The sequence below is a fragment of the Mastomys coucha genome, unplaced genomic scaffold (genome assembly GCF_008632895.1).
Source record: "Mastomys coucha isolate ucsf_1 unplaced genomic scaffold, UCSF_Mcou_1 pScaffold22, whole genome shotgun sequence".
Taxonomy (NCBI): Eukaryota; Metazoa; Chordata; class Mammalia; order Rodentia; family Muridae; genus Mastomys; species Mastomys coucha.
In genome coordinates, this window is record NW_022196905.1 from 10523089 (window position 1) to 10547047 (window position 23959).

General features: G+C 38.6%; 1 protein-coding gene across 5 annotated transcripts in view; it reads left to right on the top strand.

Annotated features, from left to right (window-relative positions):
- The window catches only part of Aftph (aftiphilin), a 59117-nt gene that overhangs the window by 9893 nt on the left and 25265 nt on the right, over window positions 1-23959 (top strand). For all 5 annotated transcript variants that reach the window (XM_031390974.1, XM_031390972.1, XM_031390976.1 and 2 more), the window contains exons 2-3: window positions 6318-8278; window positions 22007-22158. In XM_031390974.1, coding sequence (XP_031246834.1) covers window positions 6350-8278; window positions 22007-22158 — 2081 coding nt within the window. In that variant the 5' untranslated portion in view covers window positions 6318-6349. The remainder of the gene's footprint in view (window positions 1-6317; window positions 8279-22006; window positions 22159-23959) is intronic.

The window sequence follows — 23959 nt, forward strand, 5'->3', positions numbered from 1 at the left end:
AAAAAAAAAAAAAAAAAAAAAAAAAAAAAAAAATTGAGAAGTATAGAAATCTCTGTAGTGTAGAAGGCTAGGAGAGCTTATGACCCCTAGAAAATAGAATACCTTGCCAAGATGTGACAGGAAGAAAACCTACTATTTCCTGTGTTGTTGCCTTGGTTACAAATGCCCTGGTTCAGATTTTGTGTTTGAATTGACAGCTGATTTTGAAGTAGGCTTGAACCAATTAATTATTTCATTTTCAAATAGTGAACGATTCTGAAAAAAGCAATTTAGTTATGAGTGGATTCTGTAGAAATGTAGAAAGATGTAGAAACATCATACATTGCTCTTTAAATATCAGATATTGCTGGGTATGGCGCCTGATGTCAATATTCCCAGAATGTAGAAGAATTAGGCAGCAGGATTGCCATAAATTGAGGCCAGCCTGAGCTATAAATTATAGCAAGGCAGTTGAGGAGGAAGAAGAGGAAGAAGAGGAGGAAAGTCCAGCATTTTAGGACAGTAAAATGGTACATTCACTTGAAATATCTTTGGCAGCTCTTATAAACCTAAATATACACTTACCACAGGTCCTCACATCATACTCTTGGCATCTTATATTTCTAAAAGTATTTGTATATGGATGTTCTTAGCATCTGTATTATACTTCTGTATTTAACTAGAAAATACTAGAAACAACCCAGATGTTATTCAGCAGGTAATGGATGCACAATATTGCGTCTGTACAGTGAAATACTACTGACCTTGTAGACAGATGTGATAAGCAGGATGAACCTCAAAGGTATTAATTATATGAAGTAAAAAAGAAGTCAACTTTAATGGGTTTGCCTACTGTGTGGTGCTGTTTACTTAACACTCTAGCTGGAGCTGGTAGTACAGCCTAAAATACTGCCTGCTCTTGAAACTGAGGGAAGATGCTCTAAGCTTAAGACTTCTCTAAGCTATAGGCACTCTTTGACAACCTTGACAACTTAGTGAGACCCTGTCTCAAATACAAAGTGAAAGATGAGTAAGGTCTGTTATAATGTTAATAGTGTAATTAGTTTCTAATTTTGCTATATTAGAGCTATACAGATGTTATCATTTCTGGGAACAGGCTTAAAGGGTACATAGGATTCCATACTATTTTTGCAACTGTTTAAAGTCTATTACTTCAGAATAAAAAGACAAGCAAAGAAAACCAGATTCCTTTTAAAACTAACAGTAGGCCGGGAGGTGGTGGTATGCACCTTTAATCCCAGCATTTTGGAGGCAGAGGCCAGTCTGCTCTACAAAGTAAGTTCCAGAACAGCCAGAGATATACAGAGAAACTGTGTTTTGAAAAACAAAACAGGTGGTTGGAGAGATGGCTCATTGTTTAAGAGCACTGACTGCTCTTCCAAAGGTCCTGAGTTCAATTCACAGCAACTACATGGTGGTTCACAGCCATCTATAATGGGATTTAGTGTCCTCTTCTGGTGTGTCTGAAGACATCTATAATGTACTCATACATAAAATAAATAAATAAACTTTAAAAAAGAAAAAGAAAAAATAAGCAGAACAGTATCTTAGCTAATTATTATAATAATTATCAATTATTTCTTCATTAAGGTGATTTCATAATGAAAATAATTTAAGATAAATATGCCACAGGGTGTCTTTTTCTGACTTGTATATTTCTGTCATGTAAGAGTAATGGCTGATCAGTCCTTGACCTCTAAGTTTTGATTTTCAGTCTTTCTTTACTGATTGGGTAGGTTTCTTGCATGCAGCATATTGATAGGTCTTGTTTTTAACCCTGCTAGTTTGTGTCTTTTAATTGGAGAATTCATGGTTCTTGTTGAAAGATATATACTACTAGCTCCTGTCATTTGTTGTTTTTCTACTGGTTATTTTGAAAAATTGACATCCACTTCTTTTTCTCTAAATTCATCTTAAAGGTTTGATGTTTTTTTGAATCAACCGTGTTTGATTCCTTTCTAATTTTCATTGGCTCATTTTACTAATCCGGTGAGGCTTATTGTTTCTTTCATGGTTGTAATTATCTTTCTTTTGTATATGGTTTAGAGGTCATGAATTTGGTTTAGGCTTATCTTGGAATGTCTTTATCTCACCTTCAATTCTGAAGGATAACCTTGCTGTATTCAGTAACCTTAGTTGACAGTTAATTTCAAGACTTGAAATATAGCATTCCACACCTTCTAACCTTTAGAATTTCTGCTGATAATCTTGCTGTAATTCTGGACTTCTTTATAAGTGACTTAACACTTCTGTCTTGTAGCTTTCAATGTTCTTTCCTTATGTACTTTTAGCAGTTTAGCTATAACATGATGTGGTGGAGAGGTTTTCTTCTGAGCATGTCTGCTTTAGATACTAAATATCTATAGGATCCTTTATGACAGTAATTCAATTATTTAACTATTCCCAAATTTATTGAACTATTGTATTCTCTTTGAGTTCAGTGATCATTTTTTATTTTTTCATAACTTTTTATTCTTTGTGGATTTCACATCTTGTACCCCAACCCCATTCATTTCCAGGTCCCACCATGTCTGTTCTCCATACTTGTAACTTCTGTCACCGAAAGAAAATATAAAAAATTAAAAAAAAAAACTTATCTCACTGTGGAACCTGTAGTGTGCCATGGTGTGTCACACAGTACACCCTTTTGTCCAAACAGCTTTACTTGCAAATGTTTGTTGCAATGAGTCATTGGTCTGGTTTGAGGCATCTGGCTTCTGCTGTACCATCAATCCTGCACTCTCACCAAGACTCTTCTAAGATAACATGCTTTAGCCTGAGTCATGGAGATCCTGTAGCTTTGGATCTGGAGGGCCAGCCCCACCATGAGCTCCAGGAGCTCATAGGGATCTGGGCCTGGATGGTAGCTGAGTTGGTCAGCCTGCCAGCTCTCCCCCACACATACCACTGGGGCCAACTCTCCAGTACCTACTGATCACATTTTTAAATTAATCTCTGTAATTATTTGCTCAGAATTACATTTGTTCGGTATCTCATGGATTTAAATTTAGTTACTGGTGAGTTATGAATTTATGCAGAAATATTGCCTTACTTATTCATAATTCTTATATTTTTCTGTGTTGGTATTTAGGCATCTGTTGAGAGGACTACCTCTCACTTCTATGTGAGTCTCTTTAGTGAACAGCTTGTTTTGAGGGTTCAATCCTCAGCACTGTCCAGAGAGGAGAAGAAAGACTGCAGCGCCAAGTTGTACTTGCTGCACTGGACTTCTGTCCTGAAGCCAGGGCTGCTGTCTTGCATTTCTGCTTTTCCAGCGTGCTTTTTAGTTTTCCTATTTATGTTTCATTCATATTCACATCCTCTCTCCCTATCCCCATCCTTTTAGACAGGGTCTGACTGAGTGACCCCAGTGGGTCTGGAACTCCCTATGTAGTAATTTCTGGCCCCAAACTTGAAATCCCCCTGCAGTCTCATGCATGCTTGGATTGCAGGTGTGACCCACCATGCTTGATGTCCTCAGTTCTTTCTTGATTCCTAGAGTTTTTTTCTCCAGAATATGGGTACCCTTTCTCATTCACAGAGCTGTGCACAAGATAGTTCTATCATCTTCTCCTGACCCGACCTTTGCTTTTTAAAATTCATTCATTTGATACTATGCATGTGTGTTTTGCTGAATGTTTTGTGTACATGCATGTGTGTTTGGTGCCCAAAGATATCAGAAGAGAGCATCAGATCCCCTGGAACTGGAGTTGTAAATCAGCTTGTGGATACTGAGAATCAAACCTGGGTCTTCTTCAAGAGCAACTATGCTTTTAACTGCTGAGCCATCTCTTAAACCCCCAACATTTGCTTTTAATATTAGGTCTTACTTGATGGTCTTCACACAAAGGATCAGAATAACACTGACAAGTTTATTTTAAGAGTTATGTCCATAAAATACTTATTATAAATTAATGACTAGCCAGGCAGTGGTGGCTCACGCCTTTAATCCTAGCACTTGGGAAGCAGAGGCAGGCAGATTTCCGAGTTCGAGGCCAGCTTGGTCTACAGAGTGAGTTCCAGAACAGCCAGGGCTACACACAGAAACCCTGTCTTGAAAAAACAAAAAAAAACAAAAAACAAAACAAAAAAATTAATGACTATGGGAAAGCATTTCCAAAAATTTTACCTGATCTTTATTTTTTTCTTTTGTAATTATATTATGTACATGAAAACTTAGTACATATTTAACCCAGTTTACTAGCAAGTTCTTTAGCTTTTTCTAGCTTTGCAAGGTGAGCCACAAATTTAGGACCCAGGGCATTGCCTCTCCAGTGTCAGCAAAATCTCCTCATACCTGTCTTTGTAGTTGGTCCTGATAGCTTCACCAACTTAGCCAAAACACCCTCATCTTACAAGTTAACCTGTATAAAGGCAACAGTAGTGAAAGCTCCTGTGGACCAGCCACCCCAGCCTAGCCATTCCCTTGATGATGCAGTAGGAAACCCCCACCTTGCAACACAGGGCAGGCAGACGACCACCAAATTATTGGGATCTAAGTTGTGGGCAGTCACTACCAGCTGAGACTTCTTGTTCTCAAGGCATTGATCCCTGCTGAAGGACAGGGTCTCTTAGGTGGGACTTCCCCTTTGCCAGCTTTCTTCTCCTGCTTTGTCTCTGCCCTGTACTCTTAGGCAAGCTTAAGCAGCTGGGTAACTGTCTGCGTGGGCTCCCTCCTTCCCCTTGCCTTCTTTCCCTTGTGCACTGTGCCTGACTGGAGGAGAGGGCTACTTGGATCTTTAGATTAGACAGCAAAATAAGTTTTTAAGTGTGTTTCATTCATAAAGTGAATGTTATTAAATCTTAAGCTTATATAATAGCAAAATAAAGAAGAAAATGCAAATAAGATTGCAAATTGATTTGTTATTATAAAAATTAATTTGAGAAAATAGTTTTGTGGGTTTTTTAAAGAAGTTGAACATCCCATATGATCCAGCATTCATATTAGTTGTGTGTTAGAGAAATGAAAACTTAGGTTCTCAAAAGCAATCTGCACATATTAATGTATTTCTTGTTCATGATCTTTTCAACCTATGATAAGGTTATGACAATATAGCCCATGATGAGTCACGACCATTGCTGACTATTACCATTGGGAGAACCTGTGTAGAGCATATGCGTGAGAACTACAACTTTCATATCTGAGTTTAAACTACTTTAGAATGAATAGTTATCAGGTTAACTTGGGTCAGAAATAAACATTGAAAAGGAAAATGAAGAACATAGTTTATAGCAATTATTAGAGATAAAATACTTATTTTATTATATACATACACACATGAGAGAACACATATAAATCTGTATTAGGCACAAAGTAATTTTGAATATAAAGATTTATTTATTTTATTTATAAGTACACTGTAGCTGTCAGACACACCAGAAGAGGGCATCAGATCCCATTATAGATGGTTGTAAGCTACCATGTGGTTGCTGGGAAGTGAACTCAGGACCTCTGAAAGAGCAGAGCCATCTCTCCAACCCTTGAATGAGAATTTTTAAAAGATAAGAAAGTACCCAAGAGAAAATTTTATAAGTGTACATTCAGGATTCTCTGACATTTTAATTAATAGTTAATATATAATAGCCAATTAATAGCCAATAGTTAATAGTTAATAGCCAATTAATAGTTTAATCCCAGCACTCTGGAGGAACAGACAGGAGGATCTCTGAGTTACAGGCCAGCTGGGTCTGCAGAGTAAAGTTCTAGAACAGCCAGGACAGAGAAACCCTGTCTCAAAAAAAAAAGAAAGAAAGAAAGGAAGAAAAGATAAAAGAAGGAGAAGGAGAAAAGAGAGTCTCTGAAATAATAGAAATAGGCTATAACTTTGTAATCTCACCCAAAAGAAAAATAGCTTTAAAAATACAGCATAGGACTGGAGAGAGAGCTCTGTTAGTAAAGTTCTTGCCACACAAACCCAGGAACCTGAGTTTTATCCACAGGTGGTTCCCTAAAGCCTACATGTTGCAGACCAGTGGGACATCAGGTCTCAAAAAACAAAAAGGTAGATGGAGTACGAGGAACAGTATGTAAATTGCACCCGAAGGCACATATGTACCCGTGTACACACATAGAAGTACATATTCACAGAATAGAGCAGTGTAATTTTCATTGTTTTGGTGGTGGTGGTTTGGTTTCTTTGGTTTTTGAGACAAATGCCCAGGTTGACTGGCTAAGGATGACCTTGATCCTCATCCTGGAACTCCCTGAGTCACCTTGGCAGATAACTTTGTATTGTTTCAAAGTAACTTGAAAAGCCTTGTTATGTAATCTGCCTTCTCAAAAAACCAAAACAAATGCTTTTCCCTTTTTTTTAAAGGCATAAATTAATTACTGGAAAGCTGCTGAATAATGGAGCCAGACATCATTCGAATGTACTCTTCATCTCCCCCACCTCTAGACAACGGAGCAGAGGATGACGATGAGGATGAGTTTGGGGAATTTGGTGGATTTTCGGAAGTCAGCCCTTCTGGTGTAGGGTTTGTTGATTTTGACACACCAGATTATACTCGTCCCAAGGAAGACTTTGTACCTTCAAACCACTTTATGCCAATTCATGAATATTCAGAAAATGTAGATAGCCTTACAAGCTTTAAGTCTGTTCAGAATGGCAATGATAAGGATATCACTGCTGAACTTTCCACTCCTGTGAAAAGTCAATCTGATGTTGTACTTTCTACCACCAGCAAAGAAATGGTTCCATCTAAAACTTTAGATACTTCCATCGATGGTGTGGAAAGCCTGGGAAACTTAGATAAAGTAGTGGTACAGGGACCAAGCACTGGGCAACTCAGAAGTTTCTCTCCAGGAGATTTTAGAACTGATAACATTATTCACCAAACTAAGCAATTTGCAAACCAAGAGAGCTGCAATGGTGAAAAGCCTCCTTGTCTGGAAATTCTGACAAATGGGTTTGCAGGTTTAGAAACTGTAAATCCTCAGGGAACAGATGACCTGGACAATGTGGCAGATTCAAAGGGATCGAAGCCTCTTGACACTTGTGGCACTGAGTGCATTTTAGAGTCTGCAGCTACTCATGCTACGGAATTTGCAGATTTTTCTACATTTTCCGAAACAGAAAGGACACAACTAGAAGAAATAGAATGTGCAGTTTTAAATGATGGTGATGCACTAACCATTCAGGGAAACAGCCAAAGCCACAGAGTCAAGGAGCTGAACTGTGTGAAAGAAGTGACTTTGGGTGGAAGTTTTGAGGATGCAGGGGACACTGAAAGAGAACATCAGGCCTGTGTCTCAGAAATCCATGCCGTAGCTGACAGAAGGCTCAGTGTCGAAAAACAAGACCTTCAAACACTGCAACAGGATGAGTTTCTAAACTCAAGGGTTCAGTCTGAGGCTTGGGGCTTGGTTGATTCAAGTGAAAATTCAGAAGCCATTACGAGGGAACGGTGTAAAACTGAAGAAAATGACTTATTTGCCTCTAAGTGTGCTGACTTATCCATGGATTCTTTTAAAACTTCTGATGTTAATGAAATTGTTTCTTCCAAAGAAGAAAATAGAAAGTTGACTAATCCCAAAAGCCCAAACCCTGATCCCACAGAAGAAAATGTTTTGGATGATTCTGCTGCAAGCATGAAAAATAGTGAGAATGGTAATGGCTTTGTGACTTGCCACAATACCAATGAGGATGATTTTGGTGACTTTGGTACAGCCAGTGGCACCACTCCACCCTTTGTTACTAGTACTCAAGACTCAATGAGTGATGTCACTTTTGAAGACTCTTCAGAGCATTTTCTACATTTTAGTGAGCCAGGTGATGATTTTGGAGAATTTGAGGATACAAATGCTGTTTCTTGTCAAGAGGAAATGATATTTAATGAGTCAGACCTAAGACAGATTTCTGCTGGCTTATCAGAGGAGTGTCCATTGGCAGGAGAGTCTGGTGGGAAAGACAGTGAACCTGACTCAAAACTGAAAAATGGTCAAGATGGTGAATTTGGAGGTTTTGATTCTGTGCCAAATACTCAAGGTAGTGTTTTTCAAGACTCAGATGATTTTGCAGACTTCAGTTCAGCAGCTCCTAGCCAAGCTGTAGATTGGAATGCTTTTGAGGAGGAACAGAAAGATGGTTGTTCTTGGGCTGCCTTTGGGGATCAGCAGGCGACTGAATCTCATCATCGAAAGGAAGTCTGGCAGTCACATAGGACAGATGAAACTATGGGCACTCTGGGAACCCCTAAGATGCACAGTGTCTCTTCAGCAGCTTCCAAAGGAACAGTTGCTAGTGGTCATTTGCAGGAAGCAGCCACTTCAGCTCAGGTATGTACTTATTGCCTCTGATTTATAGAACATGCTAATTGCCAAGGAGACTTCTAATACAGCTTTAAACAAAGGTACCTGAATATCTGTTAAAGGGGTTTCTGTGTGATGTATGACTCTTGTTGGCCTGGTTTGCAGATTAGTTAGATTTTTCACAACCCTTTGAAAAATTGTAAAGCTGCTATCACAGGGAGTGTCTTAACTAGTTAACAGAAATTTACAAATTAAATTATCCATGGATAGTATCTATTTTAAATAGTAGCCATTTTTCCTTCTGTTTTTATCTTTTTTTTTTCTTTTATCTTTACAGTGATTTTAAAAGAAGAGTGTATTAGTCAGGGTTTTTATTCCTGCACAAACATCATGACCAAGAAGCAAGTTGGGGAGGAAAGGGTTTATTGAGCTTACACTTCCACATTGCTGTTATAAAGGAAGTCAGGACTGGAACTCAAACAGGTCAGAAAGCAGGAGCTGATGCAGAGGCCATGGAGAGATATTCCTTACTGGCTTGCTTCTCCTGGCTTGCTCAGCCTCCTCTCTTATAGAACCCAAGACCTCCAGCCCAGGGATGGCACCACCCACAAGAGGCAATTGAGAAAATGCCCCACAGCTGGATCTCATGGAGGCACTTCCCCAACGGAAACTCTCTTCTCTGTGATAACTCCAGCCTGTGTCAAGTTGACACACAAAACCAGCCAGTACAAAGAGTAACTCCTTTTTTTTTTTTTTAAACTTTAGAGGTTTAAAAAAATGTCAGTTAACTTTATGTCTCTTAAAAATTAGATTGAAGTACAGTTTTGATTGTAGAGAGCTAATGGGAATTAAAACACCAAGATTTAACAGCCACAAAAAGATCTGGCATGCGATAAACTAAAGTTTAGCCCTGGAAGAAGTAACAGGGTTAATCTGCTGTTGTCATATTAATTTATTTATATCATTTCTTGCTTATGTGTATACATAGCTTTTGCTTTGTTTATGACAATTCTTATGGAGTATGAATACCAGGGAAGATATTTTTACCACTCACCACCTGTGTACAATTCTTCCTGGATAATCCTTCTTTCAGAAAAGATTCATTAATATTTATTTTGATCTAAAACAGTACCTGTACTTTTAGCTTGAAATTATCGTTTCCCAATCCTGAGTTATACTCTCTGTACTGGTTTTTACCACTACTCAACTAAGGCGGTGAAGAAAAGGGCATTCTCTTAAAAAAAAAAAAAAAAAGTAACTGCTTTATAGTGGAGATTGTCCGTAGGCTTGTGTTAATATACTGTGACAGTAACTGCTTTATAGTGATGATTGTCCATAGGCTTGTGTTAATATACTGTGAGTATGTTAGTGTGCTCTATTTTTCCAGTTGTCTTTTGCTCAGAAACCCATTCTTTTTTTTTTAAGGGGATTTTTCTAAAGATTTATTTATTTATTTTATGTATATGAGTACACATTGTAGCTGTTTAGATAGTTGTGAGCCTTCATCTGGTTGTTGGGAATTGACTTTTTAGGACCTCTGCTTGCTATGGTCAACCCCACTTGCTCTGATAGACCTCTGGTAGACCATGCTCACTCCGGTCGGCCACACTCGCTCAGCCCCTGCTCGCTCTGGCCCAAAAATTTATTTATTATTATAAATAAGTATACTGTAGCTGTCTTCAGATGCACCAGAAGAGGGCATCAGATATCATTACGGGTGGTTGTTAGCCACCGTGTGGTTGCTGGGATTTGAACTCAGGACCTTTGGAAGAGCAGTCAATGCTCTTAGAGGCTGAGCCATCTCGCCAGCCCCAGAAACCCACTCTCAACTGGAAGTATCTCACCAGTCTATTAATTGAAATAATTATACTTTACTGCTTGTCATTTGTTTTGAGAGTCTGAATAGTTTGTTTGCTAATTTAATTATTGCAAGGCTTAGCTATGTGTAGTGTTAATATTTAATAATTCATTATTAAGGAAGAACCTTATAATTCTAAGTAAGAAATTAACTGATTTTAGTACAAGATGAAGACTGTTGCTTTGACCTAACCCTTTTCCTGTTTAGTTTCATCTTCAGTAAAGTATAGGATGGCAGTGGTATTGGATGATCTTACCTTGTAGCCTTAGAACTTTTAACATCATCCGATAATGAATTTTTAAAAGTATGGCCTCTTCAAATGGAAACTTCTTACATCATTCATGTTGAATTTACGTATATGTAATTTAATAATTGAGTATACATATGGATATACATTGCAATGTGGCGTGATTTTTGCATCTTGACAGGCTCTTGAAAGCTTCATAGTTTGGGATAATGAGGAAAAAAAATCTGTAAAACAGGATTTCGTGCATGAAAATAAAATATAAACTGCATAGAGATAGCAAAAATACTTACTCAAATGTGCTGAGATCTTTTGGCCCAGGCTTTGCACTTTCATTCCTGAGGAAGGGGACATGCAGTAGGCCTGCTAGCTGACTGAGTCAGAAGTGAGGACAGATTAAACTTCCTTACCAGGTGTTCTGAAGGAAACTGGCCTGGACTTTCCCCCTGGACTTCAGATTCTGCTGAAAAAGTACATTAGTCCTAATCTTGCCCTTTGAGAGAGGATTAGATTTGTTAATGTTTTTCTTAAAATGTCTCCTTGCAGTAGCTGGCTTCCTTTCTCAGTCTGTACACGCTGGGTTGCAGGCATGAGCCACCACACCTGGCCAGCAATCTTGATTAACAAAAAGGCCTTTTTCAGGAAAAGAGTTTTTAGCATAAGCATTGATTTAACGGTGAACTTCTATAAAGTTTTACATGTTACTCAAAATGGTATTTGAGAATTTAGGTCATTGGTAAATAGTAAGATTTTCGTCTAGAAGGGAGGGTATATCAGTTATTTTTTGTTAGTAGCCATCTCACAGGTATTACTGAGAAAAGTTATTAGATGAAATTTGAGAACTTTAAGAATGAAGGGTATACAGGGGCTGGAGATACATCTCCGAGGTGGAGAGAGTTGCTCTTTTGGAACCTACAGATTCATTCCCAGCATTCATGCCAAATGACTCACAGCTACCTGAAACTCTAGGTCCACAGGGAGCCGACTCTTCCGAACTCCCTTGCTTTTACACCTCCATTTATGTGCACATACCCACATGGAGTCACACATAAACATAAGAGAAAATAAAATTATAAAACTTAAGGATAGCTTAATAGTTAAGAGCACTTGTTGCTTTTGTAGAGAATGCAGATTCAATTCCCAGAGCCCACATGGTGGCTTTACAACCATCTGTAACTCCATTTCCAGGAACCCAGTGCCCTCTTCTGAATTCCACTGGCACCAGGAATGCTCGTGGTGCACATATGCAGGTAAAACATTCATACTCATAAATAAATCCTTAAAATTTTTAAATAAATACATTTTTTTCAAGATTTTTAAACATTTTTTTTTATTTTTAACATGAAACATAGAATGACAGTAATTCAGACAACGAGACAAAAGCAGACACAAATTGACATGTAGACAGATCGGTACACAAAATCAAGTTCAGGGATTTCTCCTGTATGAGCCATAGAGAAAGCAAGATGTCTCTTGGTTTCTCTCCGTGTCCAGGACAACCCCAAAATTCATCCTCTTTCAGTCTTAAATAAATAAAATTTAATGGTGTGGGCTGGCAGTTCTTTCATTACTGCCATGCCATGCCCCTTGCAAGTATACTAAGAAAAAAAAAAGCATCTCTGCTTACAAAAAAATTAAAGATATCACAAAAAAGAAAAGGAGGTGGTGAAAAACATTTTGGCTTATGCTATCTTGAGATTAAGTTACTAGTGTTTCACCAGAAAATCAGCATTCTCAAATTGAATACAACAGATCATTTTTCCTCTGTAATTGTTTGCCCAACATTGTGTATGTTTGTGTTTGACTTTTGCATGCACATTTGAACTTATGGCTGGAAATAGAAGTATCAAAATAAAAGAATTAAGGTTATATGTGTAGAGCTGTTGAGATGGCTCTTCCAAAGGTCTTGAGTTCAAATTCCAGCAACCACATGGTAGCTTACAACCATTCCTAATGACATCTGACACCTTCTTCTGGTGTGTCTAAAGACAGCTACAGTGTACTTATAATAATAAATTAATCTTTAAAAAAAAAAAAGGTGATATGTGATGGCTCATTCCAGTAATGCCATTGCCCTGGAGCTAAAAGTGGAGGACCAGGGCTCAAGGCCAGCTTGATCTCTATAAAAGTGTCCCAAGCCAGCTTAAGCTTCATAATGAGTTCCATCTCAAAAAACAAACAAATAGTAAAACCTATCGATCTTTGTTTACTAAGTATTTGGTTGAATTGTATTTCTTTTTTACTGTTTCCCCCTCACAACATTTGACATTCTGGCCTTTAATACCAAGTACTATGTTAGGTTTGTCCAGTGACTATGTACAGAGGGAACAAATTGTCTTTTCAGAACCTAGTAAATATTACAGTAGCCATTCTTTTTTTAGTTTGAAATTAGGAATTGGTAAGTGTACAAGTGTAGCTTGTATTTGATATCTTATTTAATATTTAATGATGGTAAGGTATAAGGTATTCTCTGAAGTGGAAGATTAAATTACTCTGATTTTAAGTTTCTTCTGTATAATACTTAGTGTTATCAATAGCAAAACTATTGACAATAGTTCTTCATAAGCAAAAAAGAAAAACTAATTGGGAATACACTTAAGAGACTTTTAACATTTGTCTTAAATTCAAGATATTGTAAAGAGATATGCATTTCAGTAGTAGAAGAACCAAGTCTAAAATCTCAGGGGTCCTTCCACTCAGGCTGCTCAGAAGCTGAACAGCACTTACAGTACACTGAAGTCGGTAAGACTTACTGGGGTAGCTTCTGACGTTAATAGGAGACAGAATTTCACAGCAGACTTCCTATCTTCTGTCTCTTAGGTGCTGGAGTTGTGTCTAACTTTGTAGATGTATTCCTTGGAACTGGGCTCTAGGCTGCATTTGATTGGTGTGGTTGTCTATAGTGGTCTCTGTTGCAAAGAGAAGTTTCCTTGATGAGGGCTGAGGTAGTACACTTTTCTGAGGGTATAAGGACAAATGTTTAGAATGTAGTTAGGGATTGTGCTGGTTTCGTAAAGTAGTGGCTGTAGGTTCTCATCTAAAATTCATGACTTCATAATCCATGTGTCTTAGTTAGAGTTACTATTGATGTGAAGAGACACTATGACCAAAGTAACTCCTATAAAGGACAACATTTAATTAGGGCTGACTTACAGGTTCAGAGGTTCAGTCCATTGTCATCAAGGTGGGAGTGTGGCAACATCCAGACAGGCATGGTGCTGGAGGAATCCTGAGTTCTACATCTTCATTGAAAGGAAGCCAGGAGCAGGCTGTGTTCAGGCAGCTAGAAGGAGGGTCTCAGAGCCCACTCCCACAGTGACACACTTCCTCCAACAAGGCCACATCTATTCTAACAAGGCCATACCTCCTAATAGTGCCACTCCTTGGGCAAAGTGTATTCAGACCACCATATTCCACTCTTTGGCCCCCATAAGCTTGTTAAAACACATGAGTCTGTGGGGGCCATACTCTAGCATAATGCTAAAACATTTAGTCCAACTTCAAAAGTCCCCATAGACTATAACAGTCTCGATAATGTTAAAAGTCCAAAGTTCAAAGTCTCTTCTGATGTTCATCTAGTCACTTAACTGTAATCCCCTATAAAATTGAAATAAAAAAGCAGATCACATACCTCCAACATCACAGGATATACATTATCATTCCAAAATGCCATAGTGAGGAAATACTGGACCACAGCAAGACCAAAAGGCCACTGGGCAAACTCCAAACTCAGCATCTCTATGTCTGATGTCAAAGCTTTCTTCAGATCTGCAACTCCTTCATCTTTATTTAGTGCAACACAATTATTTCTCTTTGGCTGGTTGCACTCCCTGTTAGCAGCTTTCCTTGGCAGGTAGCCCATGGCTCTGGTATCTCTAATATACTGGTATCCAAGGCAACTTCAACTTAACAGCTTCTTGTTCTAATATCTGGGATCCACACACAATCTTCTAGGCTTCTCAAAAGAGCTTGGGGTCACTTCTCCAGCTCTGCCTTCTGTAGCACTCTGGGTTCCAGTTGACTCCACTCCACTGCTGCTGCTGTTCTTGATGATCATCCCATTGTACTGGCATCTCCAATACAATGGGGTCTTCTGCTACAGCTAGGCTTCACCAATAGCCTCTCATGGGCTCTCTTCATGATGCCAAGCCTCAACTTCTTTGCATGACCCCTTCAGTCCTGGGCCATCAACTGCAACTGAGGCTGAACCTTCACCAATGGCATTCCCGGCCTGTCACAGTGCCAAAGTCTCAGCTGCTGTCCATGACCCCTTCATGCCTTCAAAACCAGTACCACCTGGGTGATCTTACACATTACCAAATTCAGCTACAGCACAAGGAACAACCTTGGCTATCTCTAGAACACAGATTCTTTGTGCTCTCAGAAAACACTTCCCAGAAGATCTCACCTCGGTGATGCTGGTCTCTTCTTAATCACTGCTAATTTCTTAGTTCCAGTTAGCCAGCATCAGTTGTCAAAGTAGTCTTCTACTCTCGATTCTAAAGCCAGAGTCACATGGCCAAAGCTGCTGAGTTCTACTTACTGGAGCTGGAACATGGCCCCTTGTTCTATTACATTATCACGAGCTTTCTGTTTTCCAACTTCTTCACTGCCTTAGCTTAGCTGTTCCAGAACTTGCTCTGTGGTTTGACCTTGAACTTAGAGATCTGCATGTCTCTGTCTCCTGAATACTGGGATTAAAGGTGTATACAAATCACTCCTGGACCTAAGCTTTTCTCTACTTGGTTTCCAGTATCAGGCATGATTTCCATAGTGTTAGGGGTCTTAAGTCCCATTAGAGAGCTGTTGGTTACTGCCAAGGTGTGCGTGCCACTACTGCTGCACCCTTTATGATATTGGGCCATGCTGGTCTTTCATATACTTCATAGCTGGGTAGGACTGTGAGTTGCTTCCCAATTTTGAAAGCTTATATGGAGCCTTCTGGTACCATGAAAGCTAGTCCTCAGAGAGGAAACATTTCAGGTCAGTTCTAGCTTAGGGGCCTCTGGGCCCTGCATCTGAAGTGTATGGTGTTTCAGCAATAGAGACTTACATTCCACCTCTGGGGCCAAACAAGGGCAATTGCAGTAAATAACCTGTAATATTTGGAGAGTCTCTTGGACAACTATGACTAACAACTGAAAATAGGGCTTCATTTAAACTCTGAGTGTTAAATGCATGCACACACACACACACATATATATGTATATGTATATATACATATATACATATATGTATGTGTGTATATACATATACACATTCATGAATATTTTAGAGCTATTTATGTAGATAATAGTGTGACTCCTTATGTTTTTTCAGACATCTTTACTGTTATTTTACTCGATTTCTTTTGCATTTATCTCCCTCTCCTCTCCCTAATTATAGTCCCTTCTTTCCCCCACCCTGATAATTCCCTCTCTGTTGTCCTCCAGTCCTCCTATTCTGGCCAGTGGTCCCTCTTTACTTTCCTGATTTCTGCAGGTTCCTCCAGGATATGTATCCACATCTAAAGATTTGGAACTAGGAACTTCCAGTGAGGGAGAACATGTGACATTTCCCTTTCTGGGTCTGGGTTACCTCACTCAGCATATTTTCTAATTCCATCCATTTATCTACAAAGTTTGTGACTTCCCTTTTTGTATAGCTGCATATTATTCCATTCTGTATATGTACCACATTTCCATTATTCGTTCATTGGTTGAAGGGCATTTAGATTGTTTCCATTTCTTAGCTGTGGTGAGTAGAGCAGCAGCAAACATGGTTGAGCAAGTATCTGTGGAGTACGATGTTAAGTCCTTTCGGTATGCACCAGGGAGTGATGTAGCTGGGTTATATGGTAGATTTACTTTTAGTTTTTTGAGAATTCTCCACACTGATTTTTAGCATGGCTAGATCAGTTTGCAAACTGGTGGGGTTTCTTTTAAAAGATTCATCACATAATCCATTGCTAATATCAAGCAGCACAATACAAAGAATGTGTTAAACTGTTGTTACCAGAGTACATTGTAATTAGATAAACATACCGACCCATGCATGTGAAAGATTTAAATAGCTTACATTAGGATAAGTTTTGCAAACAGAGCAGCCTTAAATCAAAAATGTAGTGCTTTCTCATATATACATTGATTTAGTGATCCTCTCAACTGTGTTCAGAATTCAAGAATTAAAGATGCAGTGTGTACCCTCAAAGCCCCTATAATTTTCAGAAGCTCAACTTAAAACTGCTTTCATGAGCTGTTTTTATGAGGTGCATACCTTTAATCCTAGCATTCGGGAGGCAGAGGCAGGTGATCTCTGTAAATTTGAGGCCAGCCTGAACTGCAGATCAAGTTCCAGGACAGTCAAAAATACACAAAGAAACTCTGTCTTGAAAAATCAAATCAAATCAAAAATCAAACAAACACTGTTGTCATGGCCAAACAGTGGTGATGCATACCTTTGATCCCAGCACTTGGGTGGTAGAGGGAGGTGTATCTCTGTGAGTTCAGGGCCAGCCTGGTCTGCAGAGTGAGCTCCAGGACAACCAGGTCTACACTGAGAAACCTTGTCTCGAAAACAATAACAAAACTGCTTTCCTCCCACTTAATATTTATGTGACCCGAGGCAAGTTAATGTAACTTCTCTATGCTCCATTTTTCTCAACTAGGAAGTGAACATAATGTTGTTACTTCTGGAACTGGAGAGATTGCTCAGTGGTTAGGAACACTTGCTGCTTCTACTGAGGACCTAGGTTTGGTTCCTGGCACCCACACCACATGGCTCACAAACACCCAGGCACCTGCATGCACATGGTACATACATATACATACTAAATAAATAATGTATAATTACTTCCAGAGTGCTTCTTATATGCCTTAAATGGGCCAATAATTATAAAGCATTTAAAATAATGTCTGGCACATGGCAAGTACTATGTAAGTATGATTTATTAAGCATAAACTATAAATACATTATATCAGGCCTATTATAAATTATATCAGGCCTATTACACATTATATCAGGTCTATTCCATGTCTGTGTTCAAAGAATGAAGACCTTTGGTCTTTTGCCAAATTCAGTTTCTCACATTTCTAAACTGAGCTGTACTGATTCTGTTTACTTTACAAATCTCATCTTACCTATATATGGAAACTAGAGCTTAGCCAGTCTGAATTTTTGGAGTTTTATTCTTTATTCAAGTCCATATGTATTTGAGTATGTTAGCAAATGTCACTGTTCAGCCAATCATAGTAGTATATGCCTATAATCCCAGTACTTTGGAGGCTAAGAGAAAATTCCATATTTGAGGCCAGTCTGAGCCACTTGGAAAAAAAAAGTTTGACCTGTAAAGACGGCTGCCTTTCCAGAGGACCTGGGTTCAATTCCTGTCATCTATATGGCAGCTTACAATCATCTGTTATTCTGGTTTTAGCATACAGAGGCACCAAGTATGCATGTAGTACATAGACAAACATGCAGGCAAAACACTCATATACATAAAATACAGTTTAAATATTTTAAAGTCACAATTTAGATAATAAGTTACAACCTTGAAAAATTGAGTGGTGTCCCATTATGTCAGAAGTAGAAATAAATGTTCTGTTATAACTAGTTGTATTTTGCTTTGAAATATAGATAGGTCAGTATAAAGAAAGTTCTTTTTTACTCATTAAAGTAAATCAAATTCAGTGTTTCACTTGAGCATCTCTAGCCTTTAATGTGACAATTTTTATGATCAAACTATAATGGTTTAAAAATGCTTGTTGGTTTAAGTAGTGTGATCATAGTTGTCTTAAGAAATCAATCTCGGGGAAAATATCTTTCTGGTCACAGTGAAGCTATTATTTTTGGTAGATTTTCTTTTCTTCTGAGCATTATATTGGTTATATTTTTATGGTCTGGATAGTTGACTGTGCAATTAAAAACATAGTTGTACTTAGGATCCAAGTTCAATTCCCAGCACCTACTTTGTGGCTTACAACTGTCTGTAAATCCCTTTTCTGACCCCAGGGGTCACCAAGCACACACTCATGGTTCACTTACACATATGTAAGCAAAACGCTAATATGCATAAAATAATAAATATCTAAAAGTTAATTTTAAAGTTAAATATTTTAAACATATCTACTGTATGCTTTGTACACTTTGTGTTTTGTAATACAGTAAAGACAGTAACTAAAAATAAGTTACCTACTGATATCCAAAGTTCAGAATATACAAGGAGTAGCCTCCTCAGACAAGACTTTAAACAAGAGGCTCTGCAAGAGTAGACACCGCCTTTAACCCAGCATTTGGGAGGCAGAGGCAGGCCAACCTGGTGCACAGGGTGTGTTCTAGGACATCCAAGACTGATACACAGAGAAAGGGGGGTGGGGGGACACGGGGGAAGGTACTTAAAGGCTAACTTCTGATTCTTGGGGAAGATACAAAATAATTGGATTTAATTTATTGTTACATTTTTATGTGATAGGAATTATTAGGTTGAAGCCAAGTGATTTTATTATGCTTTAGAATATTAAATAGGGGTAAAAAACATAAATGGTGAGCAATGAGCCTAGCTTTGACTCTTTCTCTTTAGTGTGTTTCTTATGTGAATCCTCTGTATACTAACAGTAACTGATACAAATTGCCACATCTTGACTGGCACTGAGTACCAAAAGTATTTAATAGTCTGTTTCTCCATCTACTCTGTGGGGCTGGCCCTGAGATCTCTAGATTATACTTGCAGAAGCTGAATCTTAGTGCCTGGTGTGCAGTCCTCTCTGTAGGTTCCCAGTTGTGTCAGCCCTGTAGCACTGCAGACATGTGCTATTGTACTGACAACAACCTTGGTCTTATAGATAGTTGGAAATGGATTATTTTGAGAGTAAAAGCCCTGTGGTAACTCATGCCTTTAATTCTAGCACACAGAAGCAGAGGTGGGGTGGCAAGGTAGGAAGTGCCTGTGAGTTCAAGCTCAGCCTATTCCATGTAGTGGGTACCAGGCTAGCAAAGTTACATAATGAGACTCTCTCTTTTTTTAAAAAAAAAAGTAAATGCCACAACAAATTTAATTTAATCAAAATCTTTAATTCTCTTAGCTGTTTTCTTTTATTGTTGTTGTATTGAGCTCTTTCCCGTGGCTGATGCTGTTAGCTATTTGATATTTAGTTTCTGCTCCAGTTCAGAGGTTGGCACAGAATGGCCTAGGGGACGAATCTGTTCCTTACTTCTTGCTTTTTTGTACATAAGTTTTCCAAGCGCCCACTCAAACTTGCTCTTTTAGAGATGAGCTACAAAACCTGAAGTATCTATATACTGTTCTGTGTTCAAAGGGTTGCTAAACCTTGTGTTGCTTCGTTTAACAAGATTGGAAGCAAATGCATTTTATGTCTAATTCTAAAGATATGTTAAACTCAGTTTTAAATTTTTTATGTACCTTATATCATTTGTAGGAAAATGCTGAGGAAAAAGAAAAAAAAAGGTGAAGTAATTAGGTTAATGGAATTTCCTTCTCTCAAATACACTGCAGTCATTTGAGCACTTGTTCATGATAACACTAGTACGCCTAAAACCTGCATTTTATATATAGCATTGCCCAGCCAGTTGAATTAGGATTCCTGTTTTCTTCTGGTAACAGGTTGAGTTTTTTCTCCCTTCACTTTAAAAACATAACAAAGATGATACAGTAAAGATTTAATTTTTAGGTAAATAAAATGTGCTCCTGGGTGGCTTTTTATTTACCTTCTCTGCCCAGGAGGGAAGTGCTCATCAGGTTTCCAATTAGATAGTTATCTGATCTCTTTCAGAGTCATGCCTGTCCCTTCCCCTTGTTGAAGTCAGTCAGTGCTGGGTCCCCTTGACACGCTCAAGTTTCAAGAGCCTGGGGATCTGAAGTCTACCTACCCTTTGCTTTAGAGTTCATAATTGAAAATGAGACTTCTCATTTCACATGAATATAATGAGGGTGTCAGAGAACTTTGGCAGAGATAGCAAAGGAGTACCCTGAGACTAATTATAACGTGATGAGGACTTGCTCTAGTGCAACTTCCAAAAGGGAAATTTGGGTTTGGAAAATGTGATTATGGAAATTATGCCTTTGTGTTTCTTCTTCCAGTTACTGACTACTACAAAGGAGAAATCAAGTGTTAGCTTGTTGTGTCAATTACCAGGAAGAACTGTTATGACGTGGTATTGTTCTGTTATCAATTTTAGTAGTACAGGCTTTAACTTATAATGGTTTGTTTGTATTTCTATTTGATGTTTAAATAATAATTTGTACTCAGTTTTAAAATATCTTACATGTATATGAAAACAATTAGGAAAATGGGAGTAAGGTTATACATATTCAATAAATACAGTGACACCCTGCAAAAATCATTATTCTAAATCCAAGAAGTTTGAATTAATAATTAAAAAAAAACTCAAAATGCCAAGTAAATTTATCTGTTTATCTTATGGTGAAAAATACTATAGTAAATATGCAGGTTTTACCTCAAGGTAAGTAGAAAAATGAGATTTATTAAAGATAATATAGAATGTCAAAATGATAAAGAGCTGGTGAATTTCTTATCAGTAAATTATCAGGCCAGTGAGATGGCTTTGTGTGTAAAAATGCCTGCTGCCAAGCCAGAAGAGCTCAGTTTAATTCCTGGGACCCATCTCCCAACAGTTGGCCTCTTGCCTCCAGCTTTCCTCCACAGCATACCCACCACCACTACACAGGGAATAAATACATGGACAAATTTAAGATTTATTTTTATTATCTTTAAGTATGTGTGGGTGTGTGTATTTGGGCATGTGGATGTCAGTACAGGTGCCCAAGAAGCCCGGAGCTGGAGTTCTGAGCTCCCTGGTATGGGTGTGAGGACCAAACACAGGCCTCTAGAAGAGCAGCAAGTGCTCTAGCCACCTCTTCAGCACCCTTATTGGTTTTTTGTTTTTATTTTGTTTTGTTTTTTAATTGGGACACTCTTTCTTACTGTGTTCTGCATTTGTTGCAGCAGTAGAATTTCAAAAAGGCTTTCACAGTTAAGTGTTTATGTCAAGAAAACGGTTCTCTTTTTTTTTTTTTTTTGGTTTTTCGAGACAGGGTTTCTCTGTAGCCCTGGCTGTCCTGGAACTCACTCTGTAGACCAGGCTGGCCTCGAACTCAGAAATCCACCTGCCTCTGCCTCCCAAGTGCTGGGATTAAAGGCGTGCGCCACCATCGCCCGGGAAGAAAACGGTTCTCGTTAGCTGTGAGTAGCCTACTCTCCCCAGACATCCACCTTTCTGTGCATCCTCTGCTACCTGGGTAATGGAGAGAAGATAAATGGCGCCTGTTGGGTTTTATTGTTGGGTTTTGGTTTGTTTGGGTTTTTTTGGGGGGGAGGGGGATTGGTTTGTCTTTTGGGAGAATATTCACACTTGGAAGTTACTGTCTTTACTACAGGACAGATTAATGACTTTTCCTCTGTAGAACTCTGTGACAGACTAAGACACTACAGAGAAAGCACCAGTAGATGCTTGCCACCTGCTGCAGCAACATGATTACTTAATCAGTTAGAGGAGTTGTTGACACTGTTTTCTGTACTTGAATGGTGATTTCCTTCCGTGGGGTGAGTGGGTGTGTTTTCTCGAGAGCATGCTCAGTAAAATTAAGTCATCATTAAAACTGAAGAAATGAAAGTAAACTTTTTGGGGGTTGATTCAGACAGCTTTACTCAACCGGTTGGAGAGAATTTTCGAAGCCTGTTTTCCTTCTGTATTTGTCCCGGATGCCGAAGAGGAAGTTACTTCCCTGAAGTACTTGCTGGAAACAAACAGCTCGCCAGTAAAAACAAGAGAAGCCTTAGCTGAACGTGGGTAAGTAGAAACTGTTCCACAGCATTGTTTTAAAATACTATAATTATAGAAACCTAATCCTGTAAAAAGACTGTTTTTCTACTTCTGAGATGTTCTTTTGATGTCTTTAAATCAACATTTGAATCGGCCTATCTTATGTCACCTCCTGACTACCTAGTGTGATAAACTAGGTGGGGTTTATTCAGACAGTGTCTGACTATCTGACTACATAGCCCAGGCTGCACTCAAAGTCAAGAGCCCCCCAAGTGCTGAGATTACAGGTGTGTCACACACTTGGCTTAACTGACAGTGTAGACCTGCTGTTCTGTTCTCACCAGCTCCATATACGTATATCATACCTTCTGATAATTTTTTTCTCGTTTTTTGAGACAGGGTTTCTATGTATAGCCCTGGCTGTCTTGGAACTCACTCTGTAGACCAGGCTTGCCTCGAACTCAGAAATCTGCCTGCCTCTGCCTCCCAAGTGCTGGGATTAAAGGTGTGCACCACCACTGCCCCGCTCTGATAAATTTTTTAAATCTGGTATTTTCCTTTTAACTATATAAATGCTATACACTGCTAAATCACACTTGTTTTCTTTTTTCTTTTTTTTTTAAAAGATTTATTTATTTATTATATGTAAGTATACTGTAGCTGTCTTCAGACACACCAGAAGAGGGCATCAGATCTCATTACGGATGGTTGTGAGCCACCATGTGGTTGCTGGGACTTGAAGTCAGGACCTTCAGAACAGCAGTCAGTGCTCTTAACCACTGAGCCATCTCTCCAGCCCCTTGTTTTCTTTTATACAGTATCTTCCTGAACCTTATGCAAGATGAGCATCCCTAATTTGGAAATTCATTCTTTGAAGTGCTATGACATGTAAACTTGTTGAGCTGTGTAGAGGTATAAAGCAGTTGTAGATTACCTGCTAATATGCTTGTGCAAGGCCCCAGGTTTGATCTCCAGCACTGAAAAAGGAAGGGGTTGATTTTTTTTTTAATCTACATACTTTTGAACATTGACATGATATTAAAAAAGTTCATTGGAGCATTTCGGATGCTCAACTGATAAAGTCTATACAGATATTCCAAGATCTAAAACAGTATGAAACCCAAAACACTTCTGCTTCCAAGCACTTCACATAGCCTCTCTCTTATTTTCTACATCTTTCTCTGCCCCCTAAGAGCTATTTATACAATTTTACTTGATCAAATTTTATTCATCAGGCTGTCATACCTCCTTACCCTCCAAGTTTTAAAGTGGTTCAGCCTAGGCCTCTTTATAACTGTCATCTTAAGGCTTCCGTTATATCCTGCTTGATACAGCCTACTAGAGTGAATGCACATGACATATTTTACTTCATACTGTTTTGTTTGTCTTTTGAGACAGGGTTTCTCTGTGTAGCCCTGGCTGTCCTGGAACTCACTCTGTAGACCAGGCTGGCCTCGAACTCAGAAATCCGCCTGCCTCTGCCTCCCAAGTGCTGGGATTAAAGGCGTGTGCCACCACTGTCCGGCTTGTATACTGTTAATACAGATAGATGTATAAATTGTTACTGATCTGAAGTTTCACAGTGAACTGCTTTGATGTGAGTCTTTCCATTCATTACACTGATAGCTTGTTCTTCAGAAGCAAACACTTCTTACTGTTTTGCCTTTACAGCTGCTATCTCTCCTTGGCCTCTGTTCCTTTCCTAGGTTCCTGTTAATTATTTGATTTTGAAGTCATTCCATTTCTGGCCAGTCTTTTTATACTTTCTCATTCTTGCCTCTGAAGTACCTTCTCAAGTGTTTCCTCTCTTCCATTAACTAAGTCACAT